Source organism: Hydra vulgaris, chromosome 06, assembly GCF_038396675.1.
Source record: "Hydra vulgaris chromosome 06, alternate assembly HydraT2T_AEP".
NCBI lineage: Eukaryota > Metazoa > Cnidaria > Hydrozoa > Anthoathecata > Hydridae > Hydra > Hydra vulgaris.
In genome coordinates, this window is record NC_088925.1 from 21,756,029 (window position 1) to 21,772,500 (window position 16,472).

The window sequence follows — 16,472 nt, forward strand, 5'->3', positions numbered from 1 at the left end:
AGTCTCTCTTTGAATTTTGATGAAGTTTAAGTGGAGTTTTTATGTCATTTTTGAGTTAATTTAGTCTAATGTGTTACTAAAAACCACTTGGCAAAATCACAAGATATTTGATACTGGTTTTTTAGATTATTTAGTAAACATTTAATGCAAACATGATTAAAAAAACAATGAAACTAAATTCAAAAAATAGGATATGATATAATTAATGCAAATATTTGCATTTAACTGTAAACAAGTAAAATAAAGTTTCAGATTGGAGTGTCCACTGTTTTCCTTTAAGCAAAATATAACCAAAGGCTGATTTTCAAAAAAATGAATCAGGATAAACTAGTCAAATTAGAGAGGAAGATATTTTTTAAATAATTAAAGAGACCGATATTATGAAGTTTAAAGTAATAAAGACATTATGAAGTTTAAAGAAGTATACTGTGAGTAGTATTTAAAAATTTCAGTTCTAAATAGCTACACAAAAAAATATCAAAAAACAAATTTTCTCTGCAACTGGTTTTTTGTATAAAATATTTGTCCTCGGTGGAATCATTTACAAGATTTCCTTATGATTCCGTTAATAAAAACATGCAATATTAGTTGTACGGATTCTTTATTTTTTATGTTAACTAATTATCAAATTATCAAAAAATTATTCGCGGATCCGTTTTTTTATTACCAAGTATCAGCGGTTAGTGAAAATGCGATTTTTTTTTTTTTTTTTGGTACTTCTTTGGACTTTTTTTCAATTTACGCAATAATTTCTAACTAATTACGCAATAGTTTAACTAATTACGCAATAATTTATAACTAATTTTTATTTTTATTTTAGGGTGCTGAAATCAGACTTTTTTTTTTAGATTTAAACGTATCTCTATTTTTTTTTTTATTGCAACAATAAAATATTTCCTCTATAATAATAATTCTTAATTCATCTAGCTGTTAGAATCTTAATTGTTCAACCAACTTTTACAAATGCGTATGAACAACTAACAGCGGTATGGAGGGTTGTAAGTAAACTCGACACTAACAACTAGATGCAAACTCGTTACATTTTTATACCGTTAATGCAATCATACCATAAATAATCCAGCAAAAATCATCTAAAGACTAATTATTTTTAAAAACAAAATAAAGTAAGAACGAAGGTTAAGTTGCCAAAAAAAACGTTCCATTTAACCAAGCATTTTTATATCAACAATACAAATAAATTATAGATAAACTTAACATTAGCATTAAATTTGTAATAAATTTATGAATCTTAAATACTATTTATTATTTAAACTTTTTAAATAATTTTAGTCTATCAATTTTTTAAAAATTTATAGGCTCAAAATTATTTCAAAGTAATAACGAAACACCTAAAGGCTTTCAAAAAACTAAGAAAAAAATAACCTATTTTCATTTCCGAATAAGATCAATAAATTTTTTATTGATCTTATTCGGAATAACAATATATTTAACTCAATACAATATATTTAACTCAAGAGCAATGAAAAATAATTTTTTATAATTTTTACTTTCATCCGCTTCATAAATTCTAATAGGTGGTGTTAAATAAGTTACCTAAGGAGGAAAATAAAAAATATTGGTTACATTTTTATAGTTTAAAAAAGAATATACGAGTTATCTGTACAAAAAAAAAAATCGAAATTGCTTTTTTATAAAGTATTATGATAAAATTCTGGCAAAAAGTTGAGCATTAGCTTCATTTTTTTTCATAGATATGGCATCTGAATTAACAAAAAATATGCCAAATCAAGCAAAAAAAAAATGATGAGAACAGAAAGACTGTTTGCTTCTTGTGTCTTGACAAGGCTAGCCACTTCTTGACCAGCATCATAACAGAAAATGAGAAACAAATTTTGAAACAGCCAATTGATTTTAATGATTCAAAAGTCCTAACTGGCATTTGTAAACGTTCCCGCTCCAACCTCAGAAGGCTTGAGGAGGGAAAGCTTCAAACCTAACCACAGCTGTTTGACTTTTCCACGATCAAAGTCTGTCCTGTTACAAGAGATTCAGTTTGTGATTGTTTGGTTTGCTCAGTTGGCAAAGCAAAGCGCAATTTTCCATATCCTTTCGTAGCAACACAAACCTGAAGTAAACCAGAACTCAGTCGAAAGAAGATGTCTCAATACTTTTTGATTGTTAGCAAGGGTCTCCCACACAATTGTTCAAAGTCTACTTATCAAAATAATTTAGGAAAAATTTTCAATGAAGGACCAGAACTGACAGCAAAAGATCCACAACACAACAAAGGACTGTCTTATTCTGGTTTGAAAAAGCTGGTATCAACACTAAATCAAGTTGTTCCAAGTCAATTTGTTGAAAAGAACTTCGTCTCCAAGTTTGATCAGTTAAGCAGAACACTTTATAGTCATTTTACCGAAATTTGGATAAAAGTTGAAACTGAAAAATCAGGTGGATAAACTTGTCATTCACTGCAAAGACTTGAAACTCTTTTTAAGCAAGTTCTTGAAACTAGAAACCTCTCTGATGACTACATTGTACGGCTAGGAGTAGATGGTGGTGGTGGTTTTCTAAAATTAAGCTTTGAAATCGTGAAAAAAGATTTAGCTTCACAATCTTTGCCATCAAAACGGATACTCACCAATGCTCTGGCCAGAGATTCTAGTTTTAAGCGTCAACTACAGATTGCCATTTCTGAAGACATCCAGGAAAACTATAGCATGCTATAGTTTTCCTTGTTTGACATTGCTAGCAATGTCAGGCAAGTTTTTGATCTGGTAAACTTTGACGAAATTCCCTTAGTTTTTCCCTGAAGCTGGCAAATATCATTTGTGGTCAAATGAGCACAAATGATATTTACAAGCACATTCTAGTGCTCATTTATGCTCTTGGTGTGACATTCCATCAAAAGATTTTGCAAAGCGTGGATCTCTAAGAAATTTTAGATCAGTCAGAAGAGATTATCAGGCATTCAATGTGGCTGGTCCTAACATCAAGAAAGCAAGTTCATTTAGAAACTCTGTTTACCCATCATCAATGCTTCAGATAAACCGTTTGTCCTTAATGTGCTTCAACCCATGAAGCTTCATCTGTTGTTTTGTGTCATAAATCATCTTCTACAGTTGCTTAAAAAAAAAAATGAACAATTCAGAGTCTCTTATTTACAACTTCAGGACACCACCATCACTCTCAAGATTCATGCTGTCATCCACCATGTTCCACAATTCATCAAACGCTATAGTTGCTCTTTGTTGATTTATTCAGAGCAAGCAACTGAAGCACTTCATCATCTTTTCAGTACCCAATGGCAAAGTAAAAGAAACTATTCAACCACCCTGAGTATGAAGACATGCTGCAAAGATGTATTACAAGCTTTAGCAGCAAAAAAATTGGCTAGGAATACTACAAATCAATTTAGACATTTTTCTCAAGAAAAAGCAATTAGAATTGAAAATTTACTTTGTCAAAATTGAAGAAAATTGTTATTTACAAGTAACTTTACTGCATAAAATTTGAAACAGATTTTCTTCCTTGGACGGTGTATCTAGATTTAGGGACTCGTGTCCCAGTAATCACCAATGATAGTACAATCATACCCCCAAGGGATTTTTTTTGGTCATGACATCAAGCAATATTTCATTTTTTTACAACAGCATTTTATTTAATTTTTTTGTTTTTGTTTGTTATCGAATTGCAACTTTTTTGCATAAAATTAAATTCTTAAAAAAAACAAAAATTTGAAGTTTAAAAATATTTTTGTATGTTTCCTTAAAAAATATTTTTTATCAAGAATTTTTAATTGTGTAATGATGCTCTACAGATTTAATATCTAATCTCGTTTAAAAGTTAAATATAGATGTCTAAGTTGCGTTCAAAATTCAAGTATGCTAAATACTTATAAATACACCAATACTTTTAATTTAACATTTTAGTGCATGGAGTTAACAATGTAAGAATAAGTCTTTGGAATTATATCTTTTACTGTTTTATAATTCCAAATAACGAGATAACAAATTTAACTGAGTTTGTTACCCAAATTCGAACTACGTACTTGAACTTCGAATTCCAAACTCGAACCTGACTTAAACTATAAACATCCAATTACTCATATAAATACCTTTGTATGAGTAAAAAAAATACGTTTTTATGTCTTTACAACACGTAGTACTGAATGTCAACTCTCATAATGGTGAGAAAGTTTGGTAGGTAATTTCTTTATTTTTGCTGCATTTTGAAAAGTTGATAGTAGAAATACGCGCTTTAAAAGTGTTTATTAATACAAAAGTTAATATTACATCCAAAAATATACTTTAACTCGGTAAAATCATTTGTTTAAAAAACGCAAACAATAAAAAAATTCTACATGTTATTGGTAACAAAGAAGAACCCTTAAGTTTAATTTGTCATTTAAAAACCAGAACCGGTCCTAGCCCATAAATTTTACCTATCAAAATAAAACTTTTTATAATCAGTCCTTTGTAATTTTTTTCACACAAGTAGAACAATTGGATGTACATTATACGCAGAACACAAATATGCAACTTCAAAGTTACACATGTTTGAAATCTTTTTGCACACAAGTAAAATAATTGCATGTACATTATACGTAGAACTGCTTTGAATAAATTACATAAAAAAAAAACATTCTGTCTAGTTTTGAATTAAAATTGCTAATCCTTAAGTAAATCTTTAAACTACGGTTTTTTATTGTTTAATTTACCAAGCGTTTTTGTTTTACCACTTTTTAAACACAACAAGACTTTACATAACTTTTAAATCTTGTAAAGCTGGTCGATAGTTGACGACTAGCTTTAATGAGTATGTTTGTCTAGTTTTACTTTAAACTCATTTTTTTGAATAGACCACTTCATGGGGTATTAAGTTTTATTTGATTTCAATTCTGTTGTTAAAGAAATTTTGACAGCAATTTTTTGAAAAAAATACCCCCTCCCCCCTTGTCCTTTATTTTGTTGGTAAACATAATGGCTTTCTATGCCAATGTATTTTATCAAACCTTTTCTCAAGTTTAATTGATTTTTCACTCAATGCATTGAGTGAAAAATCAATTATCCAACCAATCTCAGTCTAAAATTATGACTGGTCTTTTTTTAAATTAAAATCTGTTTTTAACTTCCCAGCAAACATTCTATAGCAGAATTTCACTGGATCTATATAGGCATATTAGGCGGACCGCTACAGTTTTGCTGATCGGTTACTTAGTGGACCATTACTGGCAGCCGCTAAAAGTGGCTAACCGATCATTAGCTACTATTAACATGTCTGAATGTTATCGGCTCGCTATTTATAGTTGCTGTCACTAATGGCAAACTAAGCAACCGATGAGCAAAACTTCAATGTACCGCTAGAAAATGCTCATATAAGTCCACTGCAAATCCATTAAAGTAATGTTTGCTGATTTGCTATTAAATATTTTCTATTTTTAACTCATTTGAGATAAATTTGAGGAAACATTAAAGAAACATTAGAGAAACATTAGAGAAACATTAGAGAAACATTAGGATAACTTTTGATTAAAATTTAAAAAATTTAAAAGATATGTTTGTAACACAACAATTGCAATAATGTCGTTGAGAAAAATTTTTTTCTTAATTTAGCAACTCCTTACACAATACAGCTCAAGTGCAAGTTTCAAAATTTTAAATTATTTTTCCTAAATTTTTCTTAACAGCTCCTTTAATTACCGTTAACATAAAACAAGAGCATTTTTAACTAAATAGTTTATCCAAGGCTCTGGATCTAAAAGTACAAATCAAGTCTATAATGTAATATAAAATAATATAAATATTATAATATAATATAGTTATAATATAATATAGTTATAATATAATATAAAATAAAAAATAAGTTTATATTTTTTAATAAAAAAATATAATAATTTTATAAAATAATAACACAAATTTTATTATTTTATTTTTTATTTTTATTTTTCATTTTTTTCAAAAATTTTATCAAAATTAAAAAATACATCTTAAACTATTATTTTTACTAAAAAGCTTTATTATTTTTATCATTTCCGATATTTTTTTAAATTTCTTGTTAAGCTTTTGATATTGGTTGGGAATAAACAAGTTTTCGGACTTTATTTGAAAATTTTATACAAAATTTTTTAATTCGCTGTTGTTTTTATTAAAGGTTTGAATCAAAGAATTCGATTACATCACATAAAAGACAACAGTAAAATGCGCAGTCATTAGTATTGTGTGTAACTGCTATAGTTCATAGTCCATGAGATAGAATTTACGTTAAGGGGTTTGCTAACTCTCAGTCTAGAGTTTGCAAAACCCTCTAAAATAATGAACAGATTAAAAATTTGAATATTTGAAAATTAATGTTATTTTTCTTAAACTGAATTAGATTCTTGCTAACTTCCTAACCAAAGTTTTTTAAGCAGTTTTTAAAACCAGACTGAGACTTAAAAGAAGATATATATAAAAAAGATTCCTTTTATTAAGATATATTAGATGTATATGTGTGTGTGTTTGTGTGTGTGTGTGTGTGTGTGTGTGTGTGTGTGTGTGTGTGTGTGTGTGTGTGTGTGTGTGTGTGTGTGTGATTGTATGAGTGTGTCTGTGTTTATGTGTGGGTCTGTATTAACATAAACATTGATATCTCAAAAAAAGTTTAAAAAACTTTATAGATAGTTTAACAAATTATTGAAATTTAGATAAAAGTTGGGAATTATAAATATAGAATATAAATTATAGTTGTAAACTATAAATTCTAATTATGAAATATAAATTATAATTATAAAATATGATAAAATTTTAAATCATTTTTTTTTATATCCTATACCATATATCTTAGCTAAAAAAAATTTTTATCAAAATTTTTTTTGATAAAACATTTTAAATTATTCTGCTTTGTTATTGTAAACAAAATTCAATTTTAGAAATACTGAAATGCATTAAAAGTACCTAAATGCAGTTAGCGAAAAACAAAATTTGCTTAAGCGATACAACAACAAAAGATTTATCTTGAGCTATTGCTAATTTGCTTTATTTATAAAAAGTTTATATTTTTCAGACAGTATTTTTTATCCTCTTTTAGAAACTGGTTTTAAAAAAAATTATTTGGAATGGCTTATGTGGGGCATATTGGGACAACAAGTTAGTAATATAGTTGACTTTATTACTACCATTTTGCGATGCTGTTAACAATTTGATTTTTTATTTTTAATGTAAAATACATTTTTTGTTATTTAGAAAACCAGTATTAGTAATAAATTCAAATAAGTTGTTATTTTTATAACTTAATTTTAATTATTAATAGTGTTTAAAGTAAACAACGATAGTAAGAAATTATATAAGAAAGCTCAATTATCCAAAATGGGATGAAATACAGTTTTAGCTGTGAGTAAAAAGAAACTTAGAATTAGAAAAGCTGCTGATGCATATGTCATGTTTAAGTTTGCTCTACATTGACATATTACTAATAAGCCAGCTCATCAAAAATGTGCCAAATTGCTTCAGGATATTTTTTGTGTGATATATGTAATCCATAATATTTTTTGTTTAGTTATAAATTTAACTGAAGTTACTAATTTAATAGTATATACTAGTTTTGTCCTACTTAATTTTCAAAACAATTTTTTAAGTTTGTTTGTTAAAAGTATTTTATAATAAAACATAAAAAGTTTTTTTTATTTTAGTTGTTATTTCTTTTTTGTAGTGTATGAGTGTATGGGCGTATAGTTTGTATGAGTATATTACTTTTTTAAGAGTTTATTGTCTGAGCATTTTTAAATGATAAAATGCCTTTTTATCATTTCTAAAGTTTTACAATTAACAATTACAATTAACCACCGACTTGCAGAATGTAGAAATTTTTTACTTTGGTTGTCTTTTGTCACTATGCAACTTATTAGAAAGCTTATTTTTTTAATAAGTTTTCTAATAAGTTGCATAGTGCTTTAATATGTTGAATAGTTCTCTAATATGTTGCATAGTTTTCTAATATGTTGCATGGTTTTCTAATATGTTGCATAGTTTTCTAATACGTTGCATAGTTTTTTAATATGTTGCATAGTTTTCTATACAGTTTTTACTAAAAAGTATAAAGTATTTTAGAAGAAAATTCTTTATCGTTTTCTCAACACTTTTTACTGCCGTTTCTATTGAAACTCTTTTAGATCTTATGTTTAAAAGTTTATAGAAAATATTATATAGGAAACCAATTTTTTGTTCGGTTGAAAATACAGTAAAATACTCCGCTGACGTTATTCAATGTATTTTTTTTGGCACATTTAAAAAGATAATAAACTGTTACAAGCACGACGTTAACACGGTTTTGGCACGATATAATCACGATTTTGGCACGATATCAGCGCGATGTTTAATTTTCTTTTCAGACCCAAATTAAATTGTTTTTTTGTAAACTGATATGTTTTCGTTAAAATTTTTTACATTTAATAATTTTTATTTACATTTTCCAAAACCTGTCACTAATAAACATAACAAACACAAGATTTAATGAGGATCGAAGATTGTAAATATATTATTATAATGTTATGCCTACTATATTATTATTAATGTAGGTTTCAAATTTAAAATTCGGCTTAGTTTTAAAACTTGAGAAGCTAAATATTTTTGTAAAAAAAAATCCCATCGGAAACGCGTAATGTAAAAATAAAAATATTCTGCTTACAACAACAGTTCAAACTCATTTTAATCTTTTCAACTCCAAAGCTCTTCCAAAGTGGTGGTTTTTAGGTTGTGAACATACTTTTCGTGTTGAAGAATAATTATGACAAAAATACTTTTAGGTAAATAGTTTTTGAAAATTTACCTATTAGATATATGCTTGTTCGCTAATTTACATAGTATCTAAATATATTTAAATTATTATGATAACTTGATAGTTTGTTTGTTTTGTGTTGTATTTATATATATTATAATTAGATTACACATGTGTCTTTTTTTGTTTTTTTACATGAACCTGTATTATCTGCTTGAAGAACTTTAGGTAAAGTGACAAGCTTCTCTCGGAGTTGCCTGTTTGAGTCATTCTTTTTGTCCACTTTTACCTTGTAGTTTTAAAGATTAACAGATTTTAGTCTCTTAAAACAGTGTCTGCAGAAGGTTTTTAATTTAATAAAAATACTCTTGGAAATATAGTTTTGAAAATGCGATGGGATGTAGAAGACATAATAACAAATAATATTATCCACGAGGATTTTTTAATATACTGTCTAATTTATTTGACTTATTTACTCCAACTTATTCGACTTGATTGCTCCAACTTATTTAACTTAACTACTCCAATTTATTTGACTTAATTACTCCAACTTATCTGACTAGTGTAAAATAAAATAGTTAGATTAAACTTAAATATAAAAAAGATTTAAATACTTTCTTATTTCTGGTAAATATTGTCTGACTGGTATTTTTTGGTCTGACTGGTATTTTAGTGTAGTTAAGCTGTATAAATGTCGTTTTTAAAATATAAAAAGAAATGAAAAGAATCGTAATCATGAATAACATCACTGAGCAAAAAATAAAATGCAAAAAATAGAATAGAATAAGCACTTTAAAGCGAAAATTGCAATATTGGTAATCAACTAGTAATATTAAAGTAAAAACAAAATAATCTTTTACAACAAAAAACTTTAAATCTACTATTTTTTAAATACAACCGTAAACTCAAGTGGACGATCATTTTTGAGCCTGTAAAAAATAAATAAAAATTTATGTGCAAAGTTATTTGTGCTTTAAACAAATAAAAACAATCAGATTAGGGCTGTGTATAAAAATAATTTAATAATAAATTTTAAAATGCTAATTATATGTGAATATAATAATTATGACACTTATAAACAGGGGTGCCAAGAGCTTTCACGCCTGATTGTCGACCATATTTTTCTCAATATTTCCTTGCGCCCATGGTTTTGTATGTATACTATTTTTATTTTAGTAATATTTTACACCATATTTAAAGAATAAACACACACACACATACACACACACACACACACACACACACACACACACACACACACACACACACACACACACACACACATATATATATATGAAAATTAAAATTAAGTAAAGAAAATAAAGTAAAATAATAGCAGTTATAGAGTCGTTAAACTCGCTTTTATGAATGAAGAAACTCGCTTTTATTAATGAATTTTTATTAATGAATTTTTTATTAATGAATTTTTATTAATGAATTTATTAATGAATTAAAAAGAAACTCGCATTTATTAATGAACAAGTATTTATACTGTTTTTGACTGTACTTCCAACACCTAAAATTACTTTAAAGGATTAAAAATCTAAGCCTAGACTTAGAGGATCAAAATCAAAAAAGTTTAGTGATTTCATCTCAGACCTGAAAAGATTAAGATTATTGAAGTATTTACTTATCAAAGTGCATTTAAATGCTTTGGAAAATCACAATGAAATATTATATTATATATAAGTTAAACTCCAACAAAAAATATACATATACTACTTTGAATGCGGAGTAATTACGGTATAGTATTTACTAATATTTAGTTTCTACAGGTTTAGTTTACATATATATATATATATATATATATATATATATATATATATATATATATATATATATATATATATATATATATATATATATATATATATATGTATATATATATATATATATATATATATATATATATATATATATATATATATATATATATGTATATATATATATATATATATATATATATATATATATATATATATATATATATATATTGTGCATCAACCTAAAACTCCAAATGATTTGAAGAAAAGTAAGATGGTAAAAATTAATAAAGGTGGCGAAGATACATTAAGGAACATGGCCGACGGCACGGGTTTCAAAGTGGAGGGGCACAATCGTCAATTTCTAAAAAAGTCCTCTAATCTAAAATTTTCAAAAACAAAAAAAAGGTCCTTTAAAAAAAAGTGGGAGGTGGGAGGGGGGCACGGGGCCGACGACACTGGGGACTCCCTGGCCCCCCAGTGTTGTTGACCCTGAGGAGTTAAGTTGCATGGCCAGAGGTAACGAAGTTAAAGTTCATTCTCAGAAGGAATAATTGCCAACAAAATAAGTAGCAACCGTGTATACGAAGACTACTCCGAACCACACCACACCAACATCAGATCACATTAGAGTTAGAAAAACCACTTTAGTTTTCATGTCGGGAGATTCTTCTGAAGTTTCTAATTATAAATCTCTCGATTCTTCTTGCTTTTCTAAAATACTCAAACGAATAATGTATAATAGACTATTCTCTTTTCTAAAAGCAATTAATACTTTATATAACTAAAATTTTGGGTTTTAAAAAGGTCAGTCAACTGATCATGCTATTCGTAAACTTGTTCATCTTATTTTTCGAGCCTTTGAAAAAATAAGAGAATACATTAGGTATTCTTATAGATCTTAGACAAGTCTTTGATACAGTTCATCTTCATATTTTATTAAACAAACTAGTTAATTACGTTAAGAATTTGAATCTTGAGTTAAGAATAACTCAAATAAGAGTTGAATAAGAGTTAAGAATTTGAATCTTGTTTATACACCAAGTTTCAAGTTAGTACCTAATTCCGTTTATTTATAATTGTAATTTAATGACAAAAACCAAGCCAAATGTTGAGTTGGCATAAATCAAGAAAATTGAAAACTGCATATTTTTGCAAAGCTTTAAATTCAAAGTTGATAATTGCATATATATTCTAAGTATAAAAAAAGGCAATAGACATTTTTCATTCCGTAACCTTCTTCTTAATGGCGCCTTACTCTTCTAAGTCTGATACAATGACGCGATTGTGCCCTACCTTTATCCCGGAAAGAAAGGATCTATTTTTTAATTCACGTGTGTTGTTTTAAATGCAAACATTGATTGTATATAATATTATTAATTAGAAAAAATACATAAGTACTTGCATTCACATTGATAGAGCTTAAAAATATGTTACTTAGAAAAGTCAAATTCCTAAAAGCCAAAAAAAGACTCACATCATAAAGTCAACGAAGAATTGTCCTCCATTTAATTGTCTCAGATTTGATTCGTTTTTGGAGCTTTGAATCTATATTAGTAGAACAGGTAAGCCGAATAAATGCCTTTTTAAGAAAAAATGGCTATGAAGAGGAATTAATTAATCACTATGTTGAGCATAACATTCTCCTGGGTGGATAAGGTTCCTCCTTCCGACTCTGATGAATCACATAGAAATCTATTTAACTCAAATACAGGTGAATGGTTTGAAATTCTCGATGATCCAGAATTCTCTGAATCAAGGTTAGTATTTAATACAGTTTTTTAACCTTTTTAGGTTGTAACCTAAAAATATTAAAATGCTGCTTGAAAAAGTAGCGCTTTTATCGTAAAATCGTCAAAAATATTCTCATTTGCTTCAACTTCTTCAACAACAACGTCACTCACCCATGAAAAGCGCAAAAGAACACAGTTGTAAGCGCTATCAACATTGACTGACTTGAACCAAAATTCGATAAGCTAGCACTAGAGATCGACTGAAATTCTGTTTCGATATCGGTTTTGGCCGAAATTTCAATTTGAACCGACACCGAAATTTCGGCTCGTTATTTTTTATAAATTCAGTAAAAAATAAAATTTCGTTTAAGAAACGTACCGAAAACCGAAAATTTTGTAAGATTTTAAATTTTTATCTTATTTAGAAAAACAGTTATTTTTGAGAATTTTACAAAATGTTTTAAGAATTTTTACAAAAATTTTGAGAATTTTTACAAAATACCTCGAAAATACCTCTTGTTTTGCAGAGAAAATCTGCCAGTTGTTAACTTTAGCTATTAACTTATATTCAATATAATCAAAAATTGAGATTTAATACATAAGTTGGCAATATAATATTGCCAACTTATGTATTAAATCTCAATTTTTGATACACGTGTAATCAATTCTAACATAATGCGAGTTTTAAAAAACAACAAATGTAATATTGATTCATTGATCATTTTTCATAATCAACAGAGGTAAATGTTTTTATGCCAGCTAGTGATATTTTTTCTACTTTAAAAAATGTTCAGCTTGGTTTGCTGCGTTGTTTCTAGAACCAGTGGAAGAAGTATAACCCAATAAATATGGGCATCATGTTAACGTCCAATCAGTATTGTTGCAGCTTCTATTAAAATGTGTATTTATGATGTATCTTTCTAAATGATGTGAGCCTTTATAAAACAGAAAGCTCTAAAACTAAACGCTGATGTGTATTTCTAGATGATGTGAGTCTTCCTAAAACTAGAAAGCTCTGCAGTTTGTATCACAAGGTGGCTAGATCACAAAAAAAAACAAGTGGATGAAACAAAACAAGTAGGCTTTGAGTTGCATGTCTATTACTACGAATCAATAACATTTTATGGTAGCTCATCTTCACAGTTTTGGTCAAAAAATGTGTAATGTAAATCTATATTGAAATCTAATTGTTGTATATTTTCAGATCTTAATAGTGTTGTGTGTTTCAATATACAACATTAAGACTGAAGGAGTATAAACCACAAAACCACAACATTACAATAGTTCCATTTTTTTTGTAAAAGCCCTTTTTTTAAAAATAGAAATTTATTTTACATTAGATCTGAAGGGGGTAAACAAAAAGTAAAATAGTTGCTAAGCAGCATATTTTTTACCTTGTATTATTTTTTCTAAATATCTGCTTTTATTTTTTAAGTATCTGCACATGTAAATATCTGTAAATGAAATAAATATCTTTTTTTAATTCTCCTTGTATGTTATGAGTTTACTCAATTCAATTTATATTTTAGATGTTTTGGGCTACTACTTTTTTTTATCCGCTGTTTTTGCAAGCCCTATTCTTACGCTTACTGATCATATTGAACAATGTCAAGTAATTGGAAACTTCTCAGAGGAATCTAATATTAAAAGAATAGCAGACACATCATGGTTAAATGGTTGTACTGGGAATAAATTTATAACAGGAGTTTGGTCAGAAGATGTCACTGGAAGATTTGTCAAAGCAAAGTGCTGTGGCAATTTGACAGACAATCATTTTACTTGGGAAATAAGAGATCTATCTTTTTTTCATAAAGGAAGTTCTGAAGTTAATGAAAAGTGGAATATTGAATGTGATAAACATGCGATAATTACAGGTAAAGTTGAGCGTATTAGTATATTTATTTATTTCTTTGTTCCTAAAACCAAATAGCAACATTTTATGAGTTTTATCAGTTTGTACTTAAAGGTAACAATTGACTACATTCCAAATAATGTTGTTATACATTAGGGATTCTGAGTCCCAATAAGGACTCTGGAATTAAAAGTCACAAAAAGATTACTTTTTCCTAGTTTTTAATATCCTAAAAATTTAAAAAAGTTTATAGATTACTAATAGGAAAAAAATTAATACTTTTAGTTAAGAGGAATAATCGTTTTTTGAACCCAAAGTCCTTACGTATAATGGCGGTAAGAACTCCAGGATTCCTGGACTCTGGGCTTAAAAATAATAAATTCCAAGTCATTAAAACTCATAAATTTTTTTCTTATAGCAGATCATAAGTTAACTAACATGTTTAGAATTTCTGGACACTGAAACAAATAGAGATATAAAGCCAGAGTCCTTTTGGGATTTCGGTTTTATATTTCCATCCCTGTTATACATGATGTTTTTCCATCCCGCATACCTGTTTTACATGATGTTAAGTGACACAATTATGTTGGTACAACTATTTTCAGCATGGTAGTCCATGCTTTACTTAAATTTTCTTATATTATTATTATTACTACATATAATTTTCTGTTTAAGTATTGTATTAAGCTTTTGTTTTTTATTTTTCATTATTTACTTAAGTTAGTACCTATACTATATGTATATATTCCATGAAATGTAAAATCTATTTCAGAATACTTTTGATTTGATTTAATTCCTAGACAATGCTAGTTCCGTAGAAACTGCTGTCTTAGTACTAGATAATGGATGCATTTGATCATGAACTGATTCCTGAATCAATGTAAGATTGTCAGCACTGGTTATAAATTCATTGTCACTAAATGATATAAATGATAAAATAAAGCCAGGGTCTGGACTGGGTTTGTGACCGGGGCTGCATAAACATTTATACATCCTAAAGTATATTTTTATTATTCAAAATTTATGTTGTATTTTATATATATGTCAGGCCTTTTTAAGAAGCGTTATGCAGCTCGCATTTTGCTTGCGAAAAGGCGATTTGCCTACGCGTTCAGCAGTTTTGTGCTACGCAAAAACTTTTATCTTTTAGAATATTTAAATTATCTTTTGATGTCATTAACGTGACGTTTATTCATAAGAAATAAAGTGGTAAGTAAAAGCATTTAACTGCAATTGTAAACTAATAGATTTTTTTGTTAAAGAAACAGTTTGTTTAATAATTTTTTTGTTGTTGTTAAAAATTAGTTAAAAAAAATAAAGTGTTTTAAGTTTTATCTTAAGGAGTTAAATATATAAATTCCTTTTAAATACAAAAATTATTTTTTGTCATAATAGTTTAAAAAAATGCACGATTAATTTTGATGTTTTATTAAAAGATATTTTGTTTATTGTTAATTCAATAACGTAAAGTTTTAATGATGTTCGTTTAACATATGAAAATAAATTATGATCACGAATATGTTATCGGTAACTGATAAATAAAAAAACTTTTTAGTTAAAAACATTATTAAAAAGAGTTCACAAAATAAACAAGAAAAAATTTATTAACAGTTAATAAAATAACCAAAAACCAACTGTAAAATTATAAGAAAATAAACAAATATTACGTTTTATGAAAAAAATATTTTTTTCAGAATAAAATTTAGTTCATATTTGAAAAAAATGATAAAAATGATTTTTCAAATAAGAACTAAGGTTTTATTTGTAACTTTAATTACAGTGAGAAAAAAAAACTGTATGATTTTTAATGCATTAATAAAATAACTTTAATTACAATGCGGTTCTTAAAAATACACTAGTGACGCAATATAACTTCTAACAATACAAAATATATTTGCTGAGTTGAGTTACTTTGAAAAGCGTTACGCATTTTCGTTACGCAGCGAAATCTCGAAACAAGGCCTGATATGTGCATATAAAAACATCATTATGATCAACATGATCATTATAATCATCATCGTTATAATCATCATTATCATCATCATCATTATCATCATCATTATCAACATTATCATCAGGCTTTAGCCTTTGTTTATGCTGTTTCTCTAATATAAACAATCTAGAGCATTTTTTTTCTTAAATAAAGATCATTCATACAATATGATAATACTCTCTTCAAGTTACTTCTACCTCTATCATTTTCTTTTAAAGCTGCTAGTTCTCTACATGCTGATACATAAATCAATTTTTTCTTTTCTGACAAACATTATTCCATAAAACATTTTTTTCTAATCTGTCTAAGATTATCACTTCTTTTGTTGTCTTGCTGGAGTCACGTCGCATATTCATCTGATCATCATCTCTTTTTGCAAATACTACACCATATAAATACTAAAGTTTATATAAATA

At 27.2% G+C, this 16,472-nt stretch overlaps 1 protein-coding gene across 3 annotated transcripts in view; it reads left to right on the forward strand.

The window, feature by feature from the left end:
• Window positions 1-229: 229 nt before the first annotated feature.
• Window positions 230-16,472, forward strand: part of LOC100214787 (uncharacterized) — a 44,752-nt gene continuing 28,509 nt past the window's right edge. The window contains exons 1-3 of one of the 3 annotated variants that reach the window (XM_065799562.1): window positions 261-428; window positions 7,030-7,088; window positions 13,741-14,085. In XM_065799562.1, the coding sequence (XP_065655634.1) occupies window positions 7,058-7,088; window positions 13,741-14,085 (376 nt within the window). In that variant the 5' untranslated portion in view covers window positions 261-428; window positions 7,030-7,057. Of the gene's footprint in view, window positions 429-7,029; window positions 7,089-8,398; window positions 8,744-13,740; window positions 14,086-16,472 lie in introns of those variants that run through there. The other 2 variants (XM_065799563.1, XM_065799564.1) reach the window with 2 other exon arrangements.